The sequence below is a fragment of the Pygocentrus nattereri genome, chromosome 7, assembly GCF_015220715.1.
Source record: "Pygocentrus nattereri isolate fPygNat1 chromosome 7, fPygNat1.pri, whole genome shotgun sequence".
In the NCBI taxonomy this organism is placed as follows: Eukaryota; Metazoa; Chordata; class Actinopteri; order Characiformes; family Serrasalmidae; genus Pygocentrus; species Pygocentrus nattereri.
Genome location: NC_051217.1, coordinates 29,530,888 through 29,557,611, shown reverse-complemented (window position 1 = coordinate 29,557,611; position 26,724 = coordinate 29,530,888). Strand labels below are relative to the sequence as shown.

Genomic DNA, 26,724 nt, shown 5'->3' with positions numbered 1-26,724 from the left:
GAGTAAGATAACACCAGTATAAGGTTATAATTTCACAGTTTATCTTTGTAGTGCAAATTGACAAAGATTTAGAAGCACAAAATGATTCAAATATATTTTCCAAGAACATGAAAAAGCCTGCTCTCACAAGAAGATCAACAATCTACATAACAGATGAAGTACTCTAGACCTCAGGATGACCCTGTTTTTTTTGTTGTTGTTGTTTATCAAATTGCAGTCTGGACGCGGGTCTTTCTCTCTCAAGTCCACCTTGGCCCTGTTTTTGTCTGAGAGAATGATGCCGCTGAACTTTGCGCCAAATGACACGTGACTAATGCTCAAGTTTCTGAGGCAATTACTTGCTTTACTAACCCGAGCAGCGTCCCCCCTGCACCTCCTCTCTCCCCCAGCTACAGCTTGTTATCGTTGAATACCTGAGCGTGGAGAACTCTCTAACGCTTCCCCTCTGAATGCCCCGTAGAAGTTAACCCTCCAAAACATGCTTTTACTTTAAAAGACAATGCCAAAAGAGCTAGTCATGTCTTTAGTGAAAAGGTTCAGGTTGTGTAGAGGAACAGAGGCAGAAAAGTAGCAGAGGGTACCTCTGTGATAATGAAATATATAGTTATACACTGTCAGTATATTCTAAAATATAATTAGAATATATTTGAATGTATTTTCAATATATTGTTTTTTGGTATGAGTGAAAAATAAAAAGACAGGAAGCAAAAGCAAGAGAGAGGAACAAAAAACAATGGGTGATATAATGAAAGTGGGGACGCAGGTAACAGAGCCATGCCATGAATTACACAAATATATTCTAGGTTTTCCGGAGCAGCTGCATATTATTCCAGAGCACGCCTTATTCCAACTTTTACACCAAACACCTGAATAAACAATAGAACAAGGAGTAGGTTAGAGCAGCTGATTAAAAAAAAGAGAGAGAAAAGGAGGGGAAAGAGAGGTGAGGGTAAATGGAAAGATGTACGAGGGGATGAGCGTTATACCAAAGACAGAAACATGGGGGTGGTGGGATAGCATTGATCCAACTCTCTTAGGCCTCCTCCAAAATAAATGAGCTTCACTCTCATTATAATATTTTTGTAATACAGTACTCTGGCCAACGCCCTGGCTTTACAGAAGGAGAACAACAAAAAACATTCCACTTGGAGCGGAAAGGGATTTTTTTTTGTCTTTATTTATTTATTTATTTTTAATAGAGAACAGCACTAAGGGGCTCAACTGAGTTGGACAGCTCAGGCTTCACAAATGCAGGAACTATTTGCATTTGTGGTCTACTATCTTTAGAAAACATCTCAGGATACGAAGAGTCTTGGTGTCACCCACTGCTTCCCAGCCATGCACTAATATTTCAACAAGATATAGAAACGTGTATGAACACAGAAGCCAGCTCCATTTGCTAATCTCATTCATATTGAACACAATCAAAGGATGTTAGTAACCTGAACCTGAAGTTAGGTCCAAGGTCCAAATTGCATCCAATGTAAATTTAGCAGTGGAAACTAAATCAGAACCAGTTTAAGGTCATGCTCTAACTGTCCAGGTAGGCAAAGGCCAGTCCAGTGTGATCTAACCACCACTTGGATTTCTGACAGCTTTACACATGAGCGTGACTGATCTGGCCAATTCAGCCGTCTGTTGCTGTTCTCCTTGTGGACTGCTCAGGACAAATGGTCTGTGAAACAACCCTTAGGGTGGGATTGACTGTTGGCCTCCTTCTTGTGAAAAAGGACAGGTACCGTATGGTACAGTGCCAAACCAGAGTGCAGAAAATCTGTCGAGAGTCCTTGTCTGCTTGTAGTCAGATACGGTATCTACAAATAAAGTTGGCATATTGCAAAAATTTGCATAAGCAAGCCATATTAATAGGCTGACTTAAAACACAGCTGTTTTCCTTGTAAGAAGTAGCTTATCAGTTGCAGCTGCCTTTGCCATCGATCAAGAACATCGACCTCTTAGCCAAGCAATGGATCTACTGCCTTTCTGTCTTGTTTAATACTGACAGCTTAGCTTCTCTTTCACAGCAGAAATGGAGAGTGTGACAAAAAGTAAAACTAACAGAGGCCAGTTAGCATTAAGCAAATAAGGTCATGCTCGATGGCTCCCCCTAGCCTTCATTATGCACTTTAGCATTTTGGAGTTGAGTATTCTGGTGTTTCCAGCATTTTCCAATCCTGGCCTTGGAATGTCACTACACATACTCTGCACTCAGCATTTTCCCGAGGCTACGTTCAATTTACCAGGTTGAAGTGGCACAGATGACACAAATGTTTTGCCTTAATGTGACATGGTTTCAGTGTTTCATTCTTATGAACACAAAAATCTGTTCAAAACAGGCCTGATGTGGTCCTTGATATCCGATTTGAGTCAACCTAACCCTAATTCATGAGCCCTCATCCACTGTTTATGCACTGTTCATGTCTTCATCCAGGGTTGGCAACATGGCAGCAGCTGCTAACTTGCAGTTAGTGCAAGTAATTGCTGCTAAAATACTGCATTTGGCCTACTTCACCTTCTCATCCTCATCATAAACAGATAAGAGCTGTTATGAGTCAAAGCCTTGCGCTGCAAGTTTGCGCACTTATTTGTTGTTCTTCATGACACACATGGATCATTCATGTGCAGTTACTGATTTGGATTAATGCATGTGGGTTGTTTCAGGTTCACACCAAAGACATGGGAAAGATATGGGACACTTACCATCAACCATTGAGGCAGAAAGATTTGATCAAAAATTGTAATTGAGCAATCATCCCTGTAATGTCAACATAGTCTAACACACCCAACCCAAAGGAAGGACAGTTAGTTGATTAGTTGGATCAGGCCTGTTATGGTGTTTTTCCCTCAGGCAGTGCAGTACGGTATGTTTCCAAATAAAACATCACGCATTTTGTTTGCCACTGCCAAGTGAGCTAGACTGAATCTGACTACATTAGTGGGCAGTTTAGGCAAAAATGCATATTGTGGTGTATATATATATATACACATACACACACCACAATATATAAATCCATAAGCATTAATATAGAGTTGGTCCCCTCTTTGTAGCTATAACAGCTTCCACTCTTCTGGGAAGCTTTCTACAAGATTTTGGAGTGTGTCTGTGGGAATTTTTGCCCATTCATCCAGAAGAGCATTTGTGAGGTCAGACACTGATGCTTGATGAAAGGACCTGGCTCACAATCTCTCTTCTATTTCATCCCAAAGGTATTCACAATGGGGCTGAGGTCAGGTCTCTGTGCAGGCCAGCCAAGTTCTTCCACACCAAACTCACCCAGCCATGCCTTTATGGACCTTGGTTTGTGCGCTGGGGCTCAGTCATGCTAGAACATAAAAAGGTTCTTCCACAAACTGTTCCCAAAAAGTTGGAGGCATACAAATGTCCAGAATGTCTTGGTCTGCTGAAGCTAAGATTTTCCTTCTCTGGAACTGAGGGGCCTAGGTCAACCCCCAAAAAACAACCCTACAGCATTATTCCGCCTCCACCAAACTTTACCTGCCTAACTGCACTGTGCCAACTGTAATGTACTCTTGGCATCTGCCAAACCCAGACTCGTTCATCAGACTTCCAGACAGAGAAGCATGATTTGTCTGACAATTGGCATTTTGCTTGGTGATGTAAGGCTTGCATGCAGCTGCTCGGCCATGGAAACCCATACCATTAAGCTCCCAGTGCACAGTTTTTGTGCAGATGTTAATATCAGAGGAGGTTCAGAACTCTGGAGTTATTAAGATGGCTTTTTATTTGTCAGCTTTCTGTTTCACCATTGAAGGCAGAATGAGAAATTAAAAAATGAAGCCAACTTAAGCATTGTTGAATTTCTCAAAGGGAAACATGGGAAAACATGGAATCAGTCTGTTGTCCATGTTAGGCTAACACTAAACCCAAAAGACTGGCTATCCCTTTATGTCTGAGTCTAATGGACTACAGTGGGAGTACTCTCCCAGCACTGCCCAGTGGAAAATTGCCTTGAAAGAAGGGAATATTGTGTAGGACAACAGTACATTTAAATGTATATTCAGAACCACTGTCCTAATCTCACTAAACTGGTTGGTTCTGGGAGGTCCCTGCTGCTACAAGAGTGAAGGATGTAGCCAGCGGCATGCCTGGGGTACCCATAAGTGATTCTGTAGAAATTCTAGATCTCGTATGCACAAATCATGCTGTTTCAAATGAGCCTGGACCAAAAGAAAATTCAGCGACTGATGTTACAGAAAGACACTCGAGGGGGTGGCTCTTTATTTCAAATCTCACTGTGGCTAATAAACTATAATTAGCCTGATAACAGGCTTGTGTGGATTCAGTGTGCTTGCTGTTTTCATCAGTACAAATGGAGAGGGTGAATGCAGGGATCTCTGAGGCCTCACTTCTTCTGCATGCCTAGATCAACAGAGCCATAAAGGTCATTCCAACTGTTCTAAAAGAGGAAGCGAAGAATATTTATTTTACCGGATGCAAAAGAACCAGGCAACTTCCACAGGATACAGGCTGCTAAGAATACTGAGCTTGAGAGGTAGAGAAGGTGACGGCCATTAAACTGTCAGGCAGCATTTCACGGAGCCGGTGAGATAATCCATATTACGCCCAGAGCCAAAAAGAGAGGCTGCCCCGTCCATCAGCCACGGAGGAAGACCTCTTTATGAGATTGCTTTGATGAAAAAAGTCTGCTACTAATTATTTGCCATAATATTATGCCAGCATATATGGTTATAGGCAGAGAGAGTTGAGTTAAGGTGAGGTGGTTGATCTATAGCAAATTTGGGGCATGTTTCAATCCTAATCTTGAATTCTCCAAACTAAATTGAAAGTGCTGCAGGGAGTGCAGCACTTTAGTGTGTGTGTATGTGAGTGAGGGAGGCACTCTTGGACTGGACTCAGAAGTTGCATGCTAATATTTGCAAAGGAGTGATAAGAGTGGGGGGAGTATGAGAGGGTGGGATGAGGCACAGGGAGAAAAGAGGGAGAGTGAACATTAGAGGAATGTGTTTGTGTAATAGGAGTCACTGAAGCCTGTGCAAACTCTCTGTCCTCTACAACTACAGCAATGCATGAAACCATCACACACCCATGCAAGCAAACACACTTATATATGTGTCAAAAGGAAGACGCAGTAAGTAAAAGGAAATCTTTTGCCCCTTATTGTTGCTCAAAAAAAAAAGCTTTTTTGTAGGTAATTTTTCATTTTCCATTGTGCCATTTGTAGTGACAAGCACATGAAAAATTGTGCTTTCCACTGAAGAAAACATATTACATAGATAGCAAGACAACAAAACACATCACTTATCACAGCATTGGCTTCTACACATTTACGAAGTATGACCTTTTGAAAAATAACCTTCTTCACTCCTCATGTTTCATGCAACTCTATGTTCGTCATAAATTTCACACTTTTATGTGATGTGCATGCACGCAACAATAATCTAGGTTAAAAGAGAAAGCTGTTAACTGCCTTCACAAAACAAGTTAACCTATGCACACTTGCCTCCCTGTGTTACCTGCACATGCATGTATACTCATTTTATGAGCACACAAATAGGTACTGCAAGTGGGACACAGTATCTTGGCAAGGGAAATCATCTTAGTCATTTTGAGGTTGCTGTAAGAATATTATAAGATTATTAAACTTATTTCTAAACATCTTTACTTATTTTTTTGTCATTTTATCTGGTGAAACGGATTATTCTACTTGCAGATATTTTGCTTGTTGAATTATTTCTTAAAACCAGCAAAATGATCTGCAAATAGAAGATCATTTTTCTAGAGCAGTGAGCCTAAAGCCAACCCCATCCCTGAAGTTCCCCCAGACAGTCTATGCTTTTGCTCTAACCAAATTGGCAATGAAGGAAGAAAGTGGACCATCTGGATGGCCCTAAGGATCAGGTGAGGAACCGCTCTAGATAAAATGACTTAAAACTAGTAAAAACATCTAGAAATAGGTGTCATATTCATATAGTAAAACAAAATGTTTCTCATAATGAAAAGCATTTGATACATTGATGTTTGCACGTGCCAAGATAGAATTTCTTTTGCAGTGTGCCTTCACACATAGACATATCTACAATTTAATACCACTGTGATAGATTCCAGTACTGGAGGTTGGGGGTGTAGTCTGCAAGACTACGTGTGAGAGTATGAGTGTGCATGTGTACAGTCCATTGCTGGAGGGGAAAACACAGCCCCTCCACACACACTGTCTCCACTGAAGCATCACTCACCTTACACACGCGAGCAATGCGTGACACAATGGTATTGTCAAAGAAATCAAACTCCTTCCCCGCTTCGCTGAAGAAGAAGTAAATCTTATCATCGTCGCCCACCGCATTGCCTTTAGGTAGGCTCTCCTGGATGTAGGCAGAGCCCACAAATGCTGGGTCTGGAGGAAAATCAAATTCAAGCATGACTACAACCTATTTACTCAGGTTCACTGACTTTGTCTTGTTTTTATTAGCCAAAGGTATTTTTTTTTATTTAGAATTTTTGAAATCAACAGGCAATATTTGAAACACATATGAAACACATTAGCTGATAGGTGACAGATGTTTTCAATGCAGACCTTACGGATTGCAGATTTGATGTCCTCATCCTATACTCATGAAATATTTCCAAACAGCTGACATTTTTGGAAAGCTTTAGCAACAGTTTACTTGGCAGCCTTACTTTATTTACATTGTAAAATCACAACACAGTTTGCAAATAAATATAAATCAGCTGAGTGCTAATTGCATGTTAGGTGCAGATATTAGCTCATTCCGATAGGGCGGCCCTACTATCAATCAATAATTTGGTTCAATAATTATAGTTTCTAGCTGGTATTATGTTTTTAGAATGCATGGACAGAGTTTTGCTCAATGTGCTGGGTACTTGCTCATTCATTTTTCTACTCCAACTCCCACCTACTGCCATCAAGTAGCCCTACAGCAGCGATCATAACATGTGACCAACATTCCAAGGCAACACACTGTAGATAGGCAAACTTTATAGTGCACTGCCAGAAGAACGCTTCTTTTTTTTTTTTCATCTTTGCTCCTCATCACATGATATTGCCAAGTTGGGAGGGTGAAAGCTAGGAATGTCAAGATAATTCCCAAAAACATGCTTCTGTTATTGTGAATACAAAATAATAACTAATGAAAACAATATAATCTGTAATTCTGTTCTACGATTCTCAAGCCTCTGCTGTGTGTATATTAACTGACAGTGTGCTATGCACTTGAGATATCACTTCATTCTAATCTACAGTTTGAGGCTTTGACTGGAAAGCGTATCTTGCTTACAGAGTTGCGCGGTCACTATGAAGAAGGGAATAGAGGGGGATAAGGGGACATTGAGCAGAAGCAGAGGGCATTGACCCGTACCTTGAAGCCAGTTCAATGAGTTCTCGGTCTTTAAGGCAGTACCCTGGCCAAGGCTCTTGTAAATGATGGGTTCGTTCCCTTGGAAGTTACTAACCGTGCCAGCATACAGCTCCCCATCTGCAGACAAATTAGAGTTTCAGACAAACACATAGAACGAAGACAAATTATGGCCAGTTTCATCACAGATCATATGACTTCATAAAAAAAAACACAGATTATACAGTAGCTGTCTGTATATTGTTAGGAACAATTAAAAATGAGATGAAATCACAGGTGAAAAGCTACAAACATGTATTTTCAATGATCTAAAACATGACAACCAGTAATCAGTTGATAACAGGTCATCACTCTGTGGACAAATCATAATATACTTGCCTCAAACTGCGTCAAGATATGAAGTAATCTCAAATAGATTTGCTTATGTGTTTTCTGAAGCACATGTATGGTGTCCAAAGTTTGCTTAGTTTTGTACTGGAGTTAAGAAGCAATGGAAGCTCACAGCAACCAATTAGCATTCTGCTAACTGCACGCCTACATAGGGGTCATCCCCAAGTTCCCAGGGTTCTATGTTCTCCAGGCCCCTTTATTGTTCTCCCTCAGGGTCCCCTGCTGGAGCCCATCCCAGCAGTCATTGGGCGAAAGGCAGGATAAACCCTGGACAGGTCGCCAGTCCATCGCACTTTATTTTTCAGTCATTAAAAAAAAAACATCAACCCTATGTTATCAGAACTCTATGTTGTTTCAGTGAAATTTTCCTCATGTCAAAAACCTCCAAAATGATACGTTTACAAGTTTTTTTCTAAATAATTATGGGCCATTTCTTTTGGTCTGTTCACCATGAAATTTACATACATTGTAAAGGGCAACAGGCTCTTTCAAATTATGTCAAAAACGGCAAAAATTTAGGTGTTTCTCATTTCTGCTGATACCAAGTCAGGTTTGTTGCTATTGTGCTAACTTGCTAGTCATTAAGCTAATGGCTACACAGCTTCCAACAAAAAAATAATAGGGGCATTGCACCACATTTAAACCAATAAAAACAACTATTTAAAAAGTTTATGTAGTCTACATTCTGATTTCTCTGAATTACAGTTTTGTTTAGCTAAACTTTGCCGTAGCTAAGCTAGCATCAGTGCTCTAATTAGCTGACAAAGTGTATTTCTATTGCAAAAACTGCTCCTTGCTGTTCCGTGCAAGGCTTTTCTGGACTTTTGTTAAAGCCATGACATTTATCAGGACCTCGAGAACCCTTTCATCAGTTTACCTTAATGTATCATTCTGAGGTATGATGCATATTATAAAGAATTGACCACTGAATGTAGAGCCCTAGGAAACCTTCACATTTACATTTTGCCTGTATTTTTGATCATTTTTATGTAGAACAGTGTGCCATACAGTGATAGAAATGACAAAAGTGAGTTTGATTACTTAGCAACTTATTAAGAATCATGGTTAAATTTGCATTTTGTCCTTCTTTACCTAGCTAACTTTCAGCTTAGTTGGATCTAACCTTAGTGGCAGTTTACTATATATTTAAGCAGAGTCGATTTCCTTTTTTCCTTTTTTGGTGACAGCTGCTTATGTCACTTATTAGATAGAGCTGGCACTGGCTAAAAATATAAGCTAAAATAAGCTTCCATTAGTTAGCTACACTGGCATTCCGTGTTTAAGTAAGCAAAATTTGGACTTTTTCTTAAGATGTCTCAGCTAACTGACAACGCTCATGGCAAGGGATAAAATAGTGCATTTTATTTTTGGCCAAATATTTGATGTAGCCAACCAGATATTCAGCAATTATCAAGTTAGAATGAGGTTAGTTGAGTTGTCTGCTTTTTCTGATGTTGCACCTACCAGCCATGATGGCAGTGGACTTGTATTCAGGGTTAAAAGGGCAGCGGCTTCGTCCATCCTCCGTCACAATCTCCCCCATCCCGCTCCGTACGAGAGAGAAATCCAGTGTGTTCTGGGAACAGACATACTCACATCACTTTGACAAAAACGTCTTGCACTGTTTTCTGTACCGTGACCACTTAGACCTAAACACACAGTCCTCGAAAGGAATGTGATGTTACAGAGATCAGTTCGCAGAATCAGGAGAAAAAAGAGGATAACAGGCTCAAGGCTATACAGCGGTTCTGCGTATGTTCCGCCATGTGTGGGCCGAGGGTTCTGATAAGGGGTTTGGAGGAGAGATGGAGGATCCCGGTTTGGAATGCAAAGCTGCGCCAGGACATCCTGATGCTCTGCAGTCACGCTGGTTTTCTCTGGCTTTGGTGTGTTGAGGCAGCACAGAGGCTGATGTCTTTATAGGGGCATGCAGAGAGTGTCCAGAAGACACAAAGCATCTCCAAGCAGGAGTGCCGTTTCAGTTTCTGTTCTGTAGCATGTGGTGACTGCAATAGTGACAGTGAAGAAAACAATCTTATCCCAGCAGTTTTGAGTACTTCTACTCTGAAATAGGTTGAATCTTGTGTAATATATGTACAGTATTTCACAATATTTCCTACAACAAATTTAGTCAAGAGACGTTTGTGTGTGACGTTCCTTCTTTAGTTTTGTACTGGAGCTATGAAGCTGATGTGATACAGACAGATGCAAATAGCATCTGAAACACATGGAATACTGCAGTCTTTTTCTCTTAGGGGTACACACTGCTTTTTTTAACACTGCTTCAGGCTGTCTGCCTCCCTTTTACTAAGCAACAAAGCTGCAACTGTAAATTAGCTGTGCTAGCTAGGTATCATTTTGATATGTACAGGCAGAAAGTTTAACCACTTCTATGAACTAACAAACATGGTGCTGCTAGCAAAAACAAACTAAACTGCTTTTTGTTTCTATCATGACTTTGATTCATGAAATCATACAGTTCAGGCCACCACAAATACTAATTCCTCCTTTGTTAAGACTTACACTAACGGCCTACTTTTACTTTGACTGATCATAGCAGAAAAAAAGCTCTACGTTAAATGACTGCCTTGAGTTTTTTTGGATGCTCAGAGTACTCTAAACAAAAGACAGATATGTGAGCAAAAATACAGCTCCCACTCAAAAACAATGGGAACTAGGCACTATTCTCTAAAAACTTGTACAACATGATGCCACTTGCCAATAATCACACACTTGCCTCAAACCGTGCAGAATTCTTGGGTAATCTCAAACAAATTTGCTTACGTTGTTTTCGACAGTGTGTGACAAATGTGGAGCCCCTCCTCTTTGTGCTAAGGGAAAACTCTAGTAAATTTCATTGTGCTTATGAGAGTTTTGGTGCTTCACACGTTTGACTTTTTCTACTTTCACATTTAATCTGACAAATTACACTGAAAAGTGAAGTACTGAAAATTGCCAGGGATAGAGCACAAACATTGCTCTGATGAAGAATACAGTTTTCCCTGTACTCCCTGTTTATGGTAGCCATGAGCTGTTAAACCCTACCAAAACTGTGCACCCTTGCTTTTTACATTTCATTAGAGAAAACATTTCTTTGCAGGTCACATAATAAAAGCCATTCTTGAAGAAGTGAGCTGTGCTCAGCCCTGCAGGTGCAGCGCTACAGTAGATCGTTTCTCATTCTGACATCATTCGCCCTGCGAAGGTGGGGAGATTTTGATTGACTGAGTAAATTACATGAATAATTCATTGCTCCCCTGCTGCCTGTTAAAAGCACAGAGTAGCAGAGAGGAAGGCCTGCAGCAGGGTACAGTGGGAAAAAAAATAATTAAATGCACACTTACGATGTATGCGCAGATCGGGCTGAAGGCATACGTCCCACATACGTACAGATGAGTGGCGTTCACACGCAGCAATATCTTGATGTAATTGAAACAGTCAGTCTGGTGGAGTGACAACAAGAGTGAGTGAGTGAGTGAGTGTGAGAGAGAGAGAGAGAGAGACAGACAGACAAACAGACAGAGAGAGAGAGAGAGAGAGAGAGAGAGAGAGAGCGAGCGAGAGAGAGATAGAGAGAGAGAGAGAGACATTGTCTACTTTCAGCAGTCCAGTTTCCATATTCATAAATAAACCATAGAGGAAAAAAAAACAAAGATGCTCATCGTTTACTAAAACGGTCCTTTGCAAATTGCTATATCTGCTCTAATACCTCTAATTAAAAAGAAATAGAATAGCCTGGAAGAGCCTTTTGGCAGCAGCGTGTCATCTGTCTGAAGACACAGCGCCTATTACACTGTCTCATCAAGACCCGAGACTCCATCCAAGCCTTGCTCTCCAGGCAAATCAATCAGGCACCAAATTAAGCATGGCGATTATTAATCTAATAACAGCCTTCTCACAATGTCAAGCTTCTGGGGAAATTACAGCAGTGAGGTGGCAGAGCAGTAAGATTCTGCAAATGAAAATAGAATGACCTCACCCACTAGCCAGAGCAATTCTAATTCTAGCAGTTATGTGGCAATTTGGCCACTTAGGAGGCTGTTTCTTCACATGTGATCAGAAGATACAGTATGTACTCATAAGAAAAACCCTGAGCGACAGTGTTGGGATGTTCTTCTGAGATTCAGTGTTTGTGGCAATTTACTCACTTGTAAGTTTTTGCCTTTGAAGCTGCACTCAGCTCGTTTCTCTTCCGGCGTGCTCCATGTAAACTGCAAAATCATTAAAGTAGAGACGAGGCAGGTTATATTTATTTAACCTTTAAATGCATGAGTGTTTTACAGACTGTTCATATACACAGAAGCAGCACTTACGTCGTCAGAGGCCATCCTTAATTTATCATTTTCAGTACAAGTTATTCATTTTCAGGGGGATAATTCAGAGGAGATAATCCACAGGCATAAGAAAGGGGAATGTCAAAGCAAAATAAGTGAAAAAATGGGAGTCTCCAAATCTGGAGTTCACAAAATGGTTAAAAGATACAGGGAAATTGGACTCCTAACAACCATACAAGACCTGATAGACCATCAAAAAATATATTTGAAAACATAACTTATCTTTTATAAACATAAGCATTTCTAGATTTTTTCCTATTGAACTTTGCTATTCCCTGCATTAGTTTGGCAGGGTCTAAGCTCATATACTCCTCTCTTGCTGTAGCAACTTCTAAAACATGGTGCACTCAGTGCACTCAGAGATGAAGTAAATAAGCAGGCAGAAAGAGCTTAATGAGATGACTGATAGCGCACACATTTCCAGACTTCCTGTGATGGGAATAACACACTGTTCCACGGCACACTAGCACATCGCCTATACACTTGTGACACAGCTTTGGTGATACTGGCCAACTGTGTCATTATGTGAGCGTTTATGCCCACTTTCAATGATAGTGATCCAACACAGAGCCTTTAAATTATAGCACTTCCAAATTGGGCTTTAAAGCAGAAGGTTGGTTAACTATTCTCAGTTCAGCAGTGACACTGAGGAGTTTAAAAACTCCATCAGCAATGCTGTGTCTGATCCACTCATACCAGCGCAACACACACTAACAACACCATGTCAGTGTCACTGTGCCGAATTATAGAACGACAACGTTCAACTATATGGTAAGTAGACAATGGGTGTAGATGCAAGCAGGTATACTTAATGAAGTGGCAAGTCAGTATATATATATATATACCATAGGACATATATAGGACCTTCCAATACCTACCATATCTCCACTGAGTCAAGTCAAGCTCCTATACAAACACATATCTATGATGGGCACTCTTCTTGTGGAATGTCAACTAAGAGGCGACTGCTGAGGGACAGCCAAAGCAAACACTAAGCACTTATATGTATATATACACATGTCTGTGCGCACGCTCGTACAAAAAATACCACAAAGCAAATACGCATGAACACATGCGTGCACACTCATGTACTCACATTGCGTTGCAGTTGTGGTCTGCTAATATCGCTGAGGTTGAGGGCGAAGAGAGTCTCTCGAGCACCTACGTACAGTGTGTTGTCTTCCGGGCTGAGGAGCAGAGAGGTGTAATTGAAGACTCTTTTGGCCGAAAACATCTTGGCTGACCTCTCCTTTGCATCTTGAAATGCAGATAGGGAGAGAGAGGGAGGATGTAACAGAAGTTTGGAGGGGAGAAGAAAAAAAAGGGTTAAAAAGTTGAGATGAGATCATGCCAGAACATCCTTACTGAGACAAAGAAACAGTGACATTTTCACACACTTTGAACACACACAGTAGTTAAAAGAGGCTGTTTAGTACATTTCTTGTTTTTCCCACCTTGAGGTCCGCATATAATATCTGCATGCTTTTTATGTATCAAAACTGTCATAAGTCATTGTTGTCATTGTATTGTTCTATATCATTTGAGTGGAGCCACTGCCTTTTACAAATGTGAAAGGACCAATAGAATGCTCTAAATTTGCTTGGAACAAAATCTTTTTCCATTAACTTCCATAAAAGTCAAGAACATCCTTCTCCTGTAAAGCTAGCAATTTGGAGCTACTTGTTTATTTTTTTTGGACAGTGATGATATAGACGTTTCTTTATCACTTAGAATTAAACAGTCTGATTATGTTTCTATGCCTTTCAGACTAATATATGTAAACATCCTCTTTTCCGATTGGCTGCCCTGTATATTGCCTCAATTATCAAGCAGGCTAGGCTGAAACATTTCTCATCACTAGGGCTTTCCAATTCCAAAAATGTTTGAGTCGACTCTGACTTGATAGTATGACAAAGTAAGGATGACAAAGGGATCTATATTTCTTTCTTTCAGGTGCTATAACCTGCTGTTCAGGGGCACAAGATCTCGGTTTAATTAAATGACCTATTCGACCTTACCAAAGCAGTTTGGAGAGCTAACTCTAGGTCAAATTAACAGGGGCTAGCTAAACTGTACCTGAATATTTCCTTGGCAGCTTCAGGAGGGAAAATGTTTCAGAACTGGCAAAGTTGTTTTTTGGTACAAACTGTACATTTTACCTTTTTTTCCACTTTGTCTAAATGAAAACATAGTTGTTTTTAAGCCAACTGACTACAGATTAAAAGCAGAATACTCTCAATTCCCAAACACCTGGTTAGAGAGAATTGTCACTTTTTGGGATCGATTCCCAGCCTAATGTGAATACGTTGGCTAAACTGTTGCAGGCTGTAAATGCACTGCATTTCATGGCAGCACAAAAATGGGCTGTTTCCATATAAGGATAGTATGGACTGGGAAGTGAAGTGAAACATTAACAGTGTTTACGTAGTATATCAAACTCTTTTTTGAAAAAGCAGAAGAAAGATTTTCCATGATATGGGCCCTTTAAATAATGAGACAGATGTAACTGAGGCTGAGTAATAAAAGCTAATGTAGCTCTCATGCCTTGTGAAGAGTGGAGCTACCTTTAGTCATGCAAACCGCCAAAGACAATATGAACAAGCACCACCTTGAATGAGCAACAAATAAAACCTGTTGTGAACTGTCTACATCTGTTAAAACGAACAAGCATGTGTGTGGTCGCACGGATCTCAGGGACAGATGTTCATCTCTTAATCAAAGCCGCTGCTGCACTGTATCATTACACGGACACTGCAGGCTGTTTCTCTGTTTCCATGGCAACCATCTCCCCATGCAAGAAGCCGGGTCTATTGACTGCCACTAGGGGAGCTCTGTCACCCAAAAAGCTGAAATAAGACTTGTGGGTGAATTTCTTTCTCCACAAACATTTTTTGGGTGCCACAAGACATGCTTTTGTAAAACCTCAGAAGCAGCTGCTTGAGAATTTGGTGGTATTTTTGTCAGCATGCAGGGTAGGATACGCTGGCCACTTTGCACGCTGAAACCCACTCTCTGAAACCTCTCATCGCCCTTCGAGCTGCCAAAGCCGACCAGCCCTTAGTCCTTAGGCCAAACAAGCAGTGTTTTAAAACACCACTTGTCTTATTCTTTTAGTGTTTTGTCTTAAAAGAATGCCTCACTCATGATGCTTACAGTTTTATAATGAACAAAATGTGGTAGAGGCCTGCTAGCTTCATACTGTTGCAACCTGTGTCATGTCACTTCATGACAAAGTAGGGGTGCTATAATATGATCATAACAGCTGGTGGGGACACATGGTCAGTGATATCATTCTTGCCCAATGCTACTTTTCATTCACTTTAAGCCATGTTAGCATTTTAGGCCCAACTAAAAGGGAGGGAAACATGGACTTATTAAGAGAATTATCTGTAATCTAAAAAGAATTTAGCCTAATGTAAAGTCACTAATGCTTTACTTCAACTCTGCCACATAATACTGACAATTATGCCATGGAAGATGTCATGCGCTGTCATGAGTTCTCTTTGCACATTTTGTTATTAATTTGCCGATGTGTGATCTCTGTGTACAAGAAAGCTGATCTCTAATAGGAGGGTTGGTGACCACTGAGGTAGAGGATGTGTTAACTTATTTTCACTTAGAAAAAAGAAAAAAAAAAAAAAAAAAACATAATTTGACCAGGTTGCTCAAACTTTGCATAAAACTGATTCACTAAGTGAAAATTAGCTTTCATGACATCAAACATTACGACATACATAATGACATTTCTAACATGATGCTGTTATATCACTGAACATTACTGATCATGACAACTCAAGACAGCATGTTAGGTCTGCCAGGGCATGTTTATGGTATGGTTAAGTCAATGTTATTTATAAGGGTTCAAGTAAGGGGTTAGTGTCTTCATCCATCGTATATTGAGCTAGCAATACCTGACAGCTCTGTTGGAGCTACTTCCTTCTCTCTGCTTGAAAGAACAGTTGAAAGTCACAAATAAGTATATGGACTCTGTAGTGTTTGCAGTCACATTCTCTTTACTTAATATCCCTGATCAATTAAGTCCACTTTTTCTGAAGTATACTGACCATGAGCAATGCTCATTTGACTCATCAGACAAAAGAGCTCAGTGTAATCTTGCTCTCCCAGCTCTGACATGAGTGTGCATAGACGTAAGCCTTTTTCTGGTAAGCAGCTGAACTCTGTGATGATTATTCCTGTGGGTTTGACTTGTACCTGGGGAAGGAAGGTGACGTGCTTGGTGAAAACAGCTGTGCCCCTGCTTTGCTTTTCCTCAGTGTAGGGATCAGTGAGCTGGGGGATGGGGTGGGGGAGCAGAAGATCTGTGTGTGCTGACTTCGGAATACCCGGGGGAGGCAGCAGTACAGTAATAATAGGGCATCGTCCTTCTACCAGGAGGCCTTATTATTGCTAAATCCAGTCTGCTAAACCACAGGAGGGTCTAGGCTACTGGGTTATCTCTCTCTCTCTCTCTAGAAGGAAATGGGCCGCCGCTCAGTGCTGGCAGCACTCACCACTCCGAGCTTCAGGGAAATTTAACGGTGATTTAGCGAGGCAAAGACAAACAGCATGGTAGAAAGCAAAACAGGGGCTTTGGAAGGATTTGCACTGAAAGGAGCGGCGCGGCCAATTATTCTCCAGAGTCGCGTCACCACGCCGCTCCTCTCCCCCTGCAGCTCATACAATGAGGCGAGTAATTGGGCTCTATTAAGGGAAATTCACACAGGCCCACGCAAGTGTGAATATCTTCCTTTTTTATGCTTTCTCGCGTGCCTTCCTTACATTACATTCACTACAACTGTTTCTTCACTGTTGAGTTGGCACCAAGGTCAAAAGACTGTCAGCAGCATATTAATAGGACATGGAAAACAAAGTGGACATGGAAGGCCTAATTTGCTAATGCAGAATATCACATAACAGTGCTCATGTAAACATATTGTCGCTGGATAAAAACACCTTACTTTGTATGTCTGGAATGGTAACTTTGCAGGAGAATAAAACAAATTCTTACTTTTAATGTAAGTTACAAGATTTTGAAGATTTAAGTATTAAAGTATTCATTCATCTCCATTTCTATTAGTGGTGGCTGAAAATGCATCTTTTATGTTATTAATATCATTTTAGTCACAATAAGGATCATGTTAGGGGGTGATATGGCAAAAATATATCGAGATACGTAAAGATATTTTAACAATACAGTCCAAAGACATGCAGTCAGGCCAATTGGATATGCTAAATTGCCCCTGGGTGTGGGTGTGAGTGACTGTCTGTGTCTGTATGTCTGCCCTGCGATGGACTGGCGACCTGTCCAGGGTGTATCCTGCCTTCTGCCCGATGACTGCTGGGATAGGCTCCAGCACCCCCCCCACGACCCTGACGGAGAAGCGGCTTAGAAAATAGAAGGATGGATGGATGGATAATACATGTTACGATATTATGACACAGACAAAACGCACTAGCAGAGCCACATTTAAAAAAATATAATTAGAGTTTTTTTAAGTAAATTTTGTTTAATGTTTCAGTTATTGGACTGCAGTAAATCCAGTAATGCAGGCCTACTTCTGCTCTCTTTGTAAAGAAAAAGAATAAGTATGGACAATATCCACAATATGGTCAGAAAAGTGTATTATTATTATTATTGATCAAAATATCAAAACATATTGCAAAAACTATGAAATATCGCCATGTGGTCCACCTATTGTAACAGTCTAATGTTCTAGCCACAAGTTAATATGGTCGCCCCAAGCTGACACACTATCCACAAGCTAACATACTGGTCACAACACATCAATATGATGCGCTACAATACACAACAATAAAATTCAATGCAATGCAATTACATTCCTATTTTTTATTGGTCCAGTTATTACTGAATGTTTGTAAAGGGTAGTTGCTGTCTTTGAGAGGTTATGATAAAAAATTATGATATGATCCAGCATAGATGAATTTAGTTACTTTTTTTAGTTGCTATGCATCTAATTTGCTGTGCATTTTTGAATCCCAAATACATATAAAATGTGTGTTCCTCTTACTCAGATCACTTAAGGTCAGCTACATGTATAAACTTATATAAAGCTTTAATGAAAATAAATCAATCATATTTATGAGCCAGGACTTTCTGATAAAATCTAACCGATCTATCATTGGCCAACACTACTGCTATAGGTTAAGCTTCAAGGAATTTGGCAGATGGATCAAACTGTACAGCTGCAGCTCTGCATCTGAACGCCTGCTCTCGAACATCTGTCCAACTGGAGCACTACTAAACAAAGACCTACCAATGTCTATGGAGTTCATTTTGAGCTACACAATTCAAATAAAAAAATAAAACATAAAATCCACAAGCAAAATATTAGGTATCAAAAAGTCTAAAATATCACAAATACAAATAATGAGAGTTGAATCAAACAACACTTCAAAAAGATTCCTACTCATTTTCACTCATTCTGATATAAATGTATTACTCATTTTGAGAATTTTTTTAAAAATTTTATTATACATCCACACACCAGCCTGCCGAATACCTGAAATTCAACAATCTATTACTTTAATTTATGCTTTGTGGAGTATTTATGCAAAGATTATGTAAAAAAAAAAAAAAAACAGAGTTTTAAGGAAATTACTGAAAGGCTAGTTTTCTGGTACTGTGAGGACAGAGGAATTAAACTGTACTCAAAGAAATAAGACCGCAACCACTAAAAGTGTGCAATTTATTTGTTTGCTGTGTTGTGTTAGTAAACTCTGCAGCCTCACTGAATTTTCAGCTACTCCTGGTTGAGGGCTTTAAATGGTCTGCGCAATCCATTTATGCAGCTTCTCCTCCAAGTCTAGTAAAAACCATTAGGTGAAATTTCATAGCAGATGTTGTGGAATGGATGCAAAAACTCCAGCAACCTAAACCAGTTCTGCAGAAACATAAGAGTTTAAAAGCTGTCTGTGGTGGGGCTGGAGAGACTGGAATAGTATCACACTCAGGCACACTCCACCTCCAGCTTTTTCCTTACAGTTCACAACATATTATACACTCCCTTCACACATACACCGCCCCCCCCCCCCCCCCCCCCCCCCCCCCACACACACACACACTATCACACACTCATCATAGGTATCAAGAATTTAAAAAATTTCAATGTCATTCAGTATCAGAATTTCAAAACCTGAGAACTCAGTCTCATTAACATAATTTCTTAAAAAAAAAAAGTGTCTTTTAGAAATTCACCATTTTCAAGTTTTTGACATAAACAGCCAGCTGCTGTTTGTACGGTGTCAAAATTGTGAGATGATCCGATAATAGAAACAGTACTAAATTACTTATGATCTATAAATATAATCTTGTAGTACTAACCTACTTTGGAAGTTAAGAGTATTTTTTTCCTTCTGCTGTAAAGTTACTTTTGGGGGGGGTTTGTTCCAACATCGGCGACCTAACATACCTAATTATAAAATTTTTGCAATTATTTTCCACATTGTTACCTTCTATGATCCCCTGTATTTGATGCAACAAACACAGTGTAAATTAGGAGAGTTTTCATCAGAATGCATGTGAATAGAAGAAAGAAGACAACACTATTTGAGACAGTTGTGTCTTACGAAAAACAAAAAAAAAATAACTTGTGACAAGTGCTAGGACATCTTTAGAGGGCAGCAGTTTTTAGAGTTTGACCTGTATCTGTTTTATTAGAGAGCTTCTAAGTATTGACAGATTGCCAGTCAGCCAGTTTGGCCAACTTTAGGCTTGTACTTTAATAGATGTCTGAAAACGAGCAAAAACAGGACAACTAAATTGTTTATCACAACTAAATGGCATTAATTGTCAGCCAAAGTTTAATGATCATGACAGACCTAAAAACTGTCTGTAATAATAATTTTCAAAGCCTAAGTATAGCTGTAATCCTAACATTAGCCTCTTTTTCTAAAGGAGAATAATGTTAGGAAATATTTTCTAAACAGTCACGACCATTTTGATCATCCTAATGATACAGATTAGCCCTGTTTATCTCAGCTTTTCCTTTCTAGCGTGTCAAAAATGCCTAAAAACAACGATCCAGACACACACCACCCCCACCTCCCTCTCTCCCTCTCTCTCTTTCTGCACTCTGTTATTATTGTTGGAATGACTGAGGTCGGTTCCCTGAGGGCGATTCCATGACGACGGCAGCTGCCTCTCGTGGCCCCCAAAAGTGTCCTGATGCACTCTGGGGGGAAAAACCTTCTCTGCTGGTAAGCGAGAACAGACTGAGTGGATACTGAAGATGGGGGAGGGGGTGCTGATTAGGAGGCAAGTGGGTACTGTCTCTACGTGGTGAAGTGGTACAACATATCATCATTGGTTTGCTCTTGCCTTGTCGAGCACCATTCTCCCCTCCCCCCCTTTTCTCTCTCTCTCTCTCTCTCTCTCTCTCTCTCTCTCTCTCTCTCTCTTTCATTCTCTCTCTGTCCTGCTCACAACACTTCAAAGCCCTTCATCAAGGCAGTCACACGTATCTCTATATAATTAACAAGTCTTTGGCAAATGAAGTGGGCATATGGAATGCAGGTGTTAGATTCACAAGTTTAGCATTCAAATACAATCCCTACTCTATAGTGAAACAGTATAGCAAGTTCCTGAATGGAGAAGTGTTGAGAACGAGTTGCTTCAGCTCTTGACAAAAGAAGCCTCATGCATGTAAGACTTTCTAACATCTGTTTAATAAGCTACATGCTAGCATTCTGTATCACTAGATGCAGAATTCACTACAATACACTGTGCAGTGTTTTCTGTACTGGAATACAAGGTGGAAAGAAACTCAAGTCTGCATGCAGCGCCTAGTTTATTTGAAGACAACCCAGTTTGCCAAGATGACAAACAATTTGCATGGGCAAGCTTTCAAAATACCATGTATGCTAGTCTGTATGTGTCCTGTCTTACAGTAATGCTTCACTCCCAGTGCTAACACTGCGAATGCTGAATGCATTTTAAGATGTTCTGTTGAAATGCCTAAAGTTCTTGTCCCTAATCCGTCACAAACAAAATGATTAATTCAGCGTAGTGTCCTTGTACCAGGCTAGTAATGGCTGTAACCTTTATCGGAACTATAGCCTGAGATAGATGAACAATAGAAATGGTACAAAATTACTTTGAATATTATCTTGTAGCATTAACTTACTTTGGAAGTGAAAAATTTTCCTTCTCCTGCAAAGTTATGTTTTTGGACAAGGTTTTGTTCCAAAACTGAAAATATAAAGTGCAATTGCTACTGATAATAGCCTATGACAAAGGGACATTCCTGCCTATTAATTAACTAAACTAGCTTTTTATATACTGTTTTCATGTTTTTGTTCGTCCATATTCTCTCACTTGCAAATACATCATACAACCATTGAAAATTCCTATGTTGTCGAGCAATCCTGATTTCTAGCCTAGCAACTGATTGATAAGCTAATAAATACAAACAAGCTAGCATCCATCTCTTGTCTGTCATCAAACAAGATTTTGGCCTGATCAAGGACACAATTTAAATGAAGAATGCCTGCGTAGTGCAGTGCACCTGCTTGTGGAAAATGTGAAGAGGTGAATGCTAAAGCCAAAGCAATTTAGTATTGGATCAAATTTTTGCGTAACCCACTCTGCTGCAAAATGCTGATTTGAAAATTTACCACAGTTGTAGAGCTGCAATAAGATATTAAGCTTTTCAGCAGCAACTTTAGCTAAAGTAAGCATGTTTATAATAAATGGAGTGATGGTTAAGTTTTTCATTTCACAGATAAAACTGAGTTTTGTTTCTATAATGCCATTTTTCCAAATCTCAAGATTTTTCAACGACAGACATTCTTTGAGACAACAGCAGGACAGAAAGCACCAGGTGTTCATTTCCTCCAGTTGTTCCTCTGAAGCTGCTGACTAGCCAAGTCTAGGCTGACTGTGTGTTTCACAGTCAGGCTAAAAGTGACATTTATCAGGCCAATGTCAGGCCTCCTGGACGTAAACTGGACATCCTGACTGTCAGCTCACACACACAGTCCTGACCGTTGAGTTCTCACTTCTGTGATATCCTCAGATCCACTGACAAACAGAGGAGGATGGAGGCAGAAAAAAGAGACAAGCTCTTTTACAAACAGAGCATTGCCTTTACTACACCACCCCATCAGATACACTCAGAAAGTGACTCTACGCTACAACCTTAAGGCAGCTGGAAGCTATACGAGATCATTGCTGCCATTATGCAATTACGAGTCCTCATAATTTTTTTCCCAGTGAGTGCCACTGCAAAAATGGATTGCCATATCCTCCTTGCTCTCCTCACAAATCCATTTAGGAGGAAATTAATTATGTAGGCTTTTAGGAAACCTTCATAGTATGGCTTTTGCTGAGTGGAATTCCCGACGGCTTCTCTGCCGGTGCATGGCCAAAGTTAATTAGAGGCAAAAAAAAAAAAAAAAAAGCAGCGTGCCACTGGAAAAAAGAGCATGGATTCTTCAAGCGTCTGGCCATCAATGTGCAAGATCAAAGTGTTTTATTTAGGCATCTGAATGGTCAGCTCATTTAAGTAAATGCCTACTGCTTTTGATGATATCAGCTTAGAATGGTAAAGACTTAGATAGGCCAGTTTCTCTTATCTGACACGCACTGCACACGTGCACATATACACATCCACTTGCCTCTACTGTACTGTTCCTCAACATAAAAGCAGTTACGAGTGACCGTTAAGCTGGCAGTATATTTCAAACAATGAGAAAACTAAACAAAATCAAATGGAACATGCTGTTCTAAGTACACATAAAAAACATGGTGTATGTTTCAGTGCCTCTAGAAGCCTGCTTAATGCAGCAGACCAAGTGCAGTCACGGAGAGATCTCAAGACATATGAGGAGGTGATTAGGATGAACTGCAGTCAGGCAGAGGTCTCAGAACTAGCGATGCATTGATTAGAAGTTATGTTTAGCAAATGGTGCACGGTGCACAGCAAGAAATCAACTCCCAGGTCATTTTTATTTGCAGTATATTGCCAGCTTTAGTATACAGGGTTGGTACCAGAGGCCAGAGACAGCGACTCAGACTGAAGTTGCACTCAAGTCGTTTGTTAAGTGACTCCCGACTTGGACTGAGAACAGAACATGAACAAAACAGGCAAACTTTTCAACCTTGTGTGTGTGATGGTTTTATTACAGTCACGTTCTCCTGCAGTCCACAATGGTATCAGCTTCAAATAAAAAGCCCTTGATTATAGAAAAACCTGTCTGAAGGAAGGAAAACACCCAAAGCACTCCATCCCTCAACTTAAAATGGACAGAGACTCTAGACTCAGGATGGTGAGGAGACTCTGTCATCATGGAGCTGATGAGCTCTGGTGTAAAATCTACAGCATATTTGGTTTTGTAGAAAACACAAACACTGAACTAGATGTCACTGGAAAAAACAAAAGTGATCCCCATCGGCTGTGTTTACTTCGTCTCTCACATCCAGACAGCTCCCAAAAGTGAAGAACCAATGATGTCATCAGCAGATGTCTCAACAAAGGCAGCTCCCTGTAGACTTAACAGAAAAAAAACTGCTGCCTGCTTGAATACCTTCTTCTATAGTGTTAGTGCAGCAGCCAGTCTGAGGGAAAAACAAAGCTAATTTCACACCCCTTCTCCAAACTGTATTAGCCATTCTGATGTCACTTCTAAAAGGAAGGTTTCAAGGCCCAGTCTCGGTTCCAGAGTAAATATAGCCTTTATTTACAGAAGGTAGTTTAAGGTAAGGACAGAGCCAGGAAGGGCTCAGGAGACGTATAAAAGCTTCAGTGACCTTCAGCTACATTTACAGTGCACAGTGCTATTTAGAATTTAGAGTTTTCTGAGTCAAAGCCATAAATACTTAACCATATTTCTATGCTGCAGGCCTGTCATACCTATGCTTTAACCTCTTAAATGGTCAGAACTGTCAGAAGAACCGAACTTCTATTACAAAATTCTATAATTTGAGAACAGCTTAGCTATATTGCAATGTAGCAATATGTGCACTGCATTGTATATTAATCCTTTGGCTTAGTATTCAATTATGTAATGAAAATGGAATTTTAAGAGATTAATGGCAGTGAAATGTAAACTAAAGAAACTCACTGTGTGAATTGCGATTGTAACTCAAGTGGACAGATTTTAGTCAAATGTTTACATCCTGCGATCCAGTAAAATCAAAAATTTCTGGAATATTTAATCCACATCTGCTTGAAGTGCTTAAAAAACTATGAGCGATGATCAAAATCTTCCCAAACTAGGAAACAGCTAGTGACTGCCCTAGACATTCTGAAGTCTGTGGTATTTGCTATTCTGAACCATATAGCAAATACAATAAAGAGCAATGGGATAAGAAAACCCTGTGATAATGGTTTACAGAGCAGGGAAGGATCATCTGTGTACAGTTATGTTGATGCAACAGAGCTTTGGGCTGAAGATGCTCAAAGACTTTGTGACAAAAATCAGTGCACATAGAGTAATCTGATCATAGACCAGCACTTTTACTTGATGATTGTCAGTACATGCCTAGAGCACTTCTTGACCCTGTACAGAATATATTTATCTAAGATGGCACTGTTACTATCTTCAGTAGAAGGCCCTCACCACTTTATATGAGGTCTGAGAGAATTTATTTAGACTGATGCATTCTCCATCCGAGTAAGCCAACAGAGCTCAGAGCGGACTATAGAACCTCTGGGTTGTATTAAGTCCATCCACAACAGAACGATCATCTAACTGCATCCAGATGGCCAAAGAGGCAGTTTTATCCATGTCTCAAAAGCTCTTGGAAAAAAAGCAACTTTATCGTCTCTTGCTTTTGTTTCCACTCTCGCACCTTTTCGTTTAAGCTGCAGAACTATGCATTCTAAACGTGCATATGTAAGAACTTTGTAGTGTTAGTGGTATGTAAACTCACTTAATTTACTAAAATGTATATACTCTGGAGGCCCAGAGAATAGAAGATCACGAGTATTGCAAAAACAACATTCACTGTAATTTCATACAAACCAGGCCATTGAGATGCATCTTTTATAGGCATATACATTGTTCTAGGCATCTCTCCCCACACCTTTCTCACATACATTCCCTTTCCTCTGGTAAAGGTTCTATCAATGTGATGCTCTAAATGTGCCTGATGCACTACAAACATGCTTCTCGTAATGATTATTCTCGTAATGATCTTCTCACAATGACTTTGTCTCCTCTAAAACTCTCTTCAAGGACTTCACGCCAAAGGAAACAAAGTAAAGCCACATTGGGCTGTTTGTGGTTCCTCCTTGCCTTCAGCATTCTCCTGCAGCACATCCAGAGGAAGTGGTCAGCACAGTGCTCTAGGGAAGTTGTAACCTCTGATACAGAGGGGCAAGTGCCTCTCCCATTTTCTCTTTATGGACAGAAGCTTGAGAAAGCCCTTCCCTCACTGAGATCATTTAGGATGTTTCAAACATTAAGGAATGGCCAATAAAGAATACAATCCAAAATTATATTTTCAGATAGTCCAGCCAATGCATACTTCAATAGAATATGCTCGGCTGTCTATTACGTTGTTGTAAAACGCAAACGTAAAACCACGGCATGTTGTGATACTGTTTTGGAATATTTTCAATATACTGGACTCATTTCCAAATCACCACTCATTAGCATCAAATAAGCTTCTTTAGTACTTCAAGATGCAGCAATATGCGCAAAGTACGTTACTCTTTGTTCTTGACTATTAACAGGCTGTTACTGCTTTGTGTACATTACCAGATAACAGATGCAGATCTTCACTTTCTACTTCAAACTAATCCCACTTTGTAGATATTAAAACTAGTGGATTTAGTTTACTAAACCAGTGCCTTCTTTTCAGTTTGGGGGTGCTGTGGAATGGACTGACTGTCTCTGATTCTTTGTAAGCACAGGGTCGCATGGTGTTAATCAATGGTAATAAACAGCGTTTATGCTGTGAAAGCTAAACAAACCTTTGTTTATATTCCCTGTTGTAAGGGGGAGCGAGGAGGCGGACGCACACGCTGAGATAAGCGAGATTTACTACGGGCAAATCCAGGGTCGTGGTCAGAACAGTCCAGGGTCAATGAGCCGACACGGACAGATCGAGGGTAAGACATGACGAAAACAACCAGAACCAACACAAACAAAGACCAGGTACAACGATACAATGATACAAAGATACATAGATACAAAAGGTACAAAGACTGGCAAACGCAAAGGGCAAACACAGGGCTTAAATACATGGAACAATGAGGGACAGGTGAAAACAATCAGGGGCGGAGTTACAAACCAAAACAAGAACACATGGACAGGACTGGGAGGAGCCAACCGTGACAGAACCCCCCCCCAAAGGCACGCACACCGGGCGTGCCACACAGAACAAAACAAACCAACCCAACAAAAAAGCGAAACCCAGAGAAAGACAAAACTAAACGGGCACAGAGGCAGGAACGGGCACAGAGGCAGGAACGGGCACAGAGGCAGGAACAGAACCACAAGGCACAGGAACAGAACCACAAGGCACAGGAACAGAACCACAAGGCACAGGAACAGACGGAGACACACAAGGCACAGGAACAGACGAAACAGAACGAGGACAAAAAACGGAGGGAGGACGAGGAGGCACACCAAAAAACGACGCCGACCGAGAGACGACCGGAGACACAGGACGAGGAAAACA

General features: G+C 40.3%; 1 protein-coding gene across 2 annotated transcripts in view; it reads right to left on the bottom strand.

The window, feature by feature from the left end:
- Positions 1-26,724, bottom strand: part of sema4ba (sema domain, immunoglobulin domain (Ig), transmembrane domain (TM) and short cytoplasmic domain, (semaphorin) 4Ba) — a 95,958-nt gene that overhangs the window by 11,623 nt on the left and 57,611 nt on the right. For both annotated transcript variants that reach the window (XM_017711109.2, XM_017711108.2), the window contains exons 3-8: positions 13,174-13,334; positions 11,892-11,954; positions 11,088-11,186; positions 9,208-9,319; positions 7,357-7,473; positions 6,217-6,374 (exon numbers count right to left, since the gene is read on the bottom strand). In XM_017711109.2, the coding sequence (XP_017566598.1) occupies positions 6,217-6,374; positions 7,357-7,473; positions 9,208-9,319; positions 11,088-11,186; positions 11,892-11,954; positions 13,174-13,334 (710 nt within the window). The remainder of the gene's footprint in view (positions 1-6,216; positions 6,375-7,356; positions 7,474-9,207; positions 9,320-11,087; positions 11,187-11,891; positions 11,955-13,173; positions 13,335-26,724) is intronic.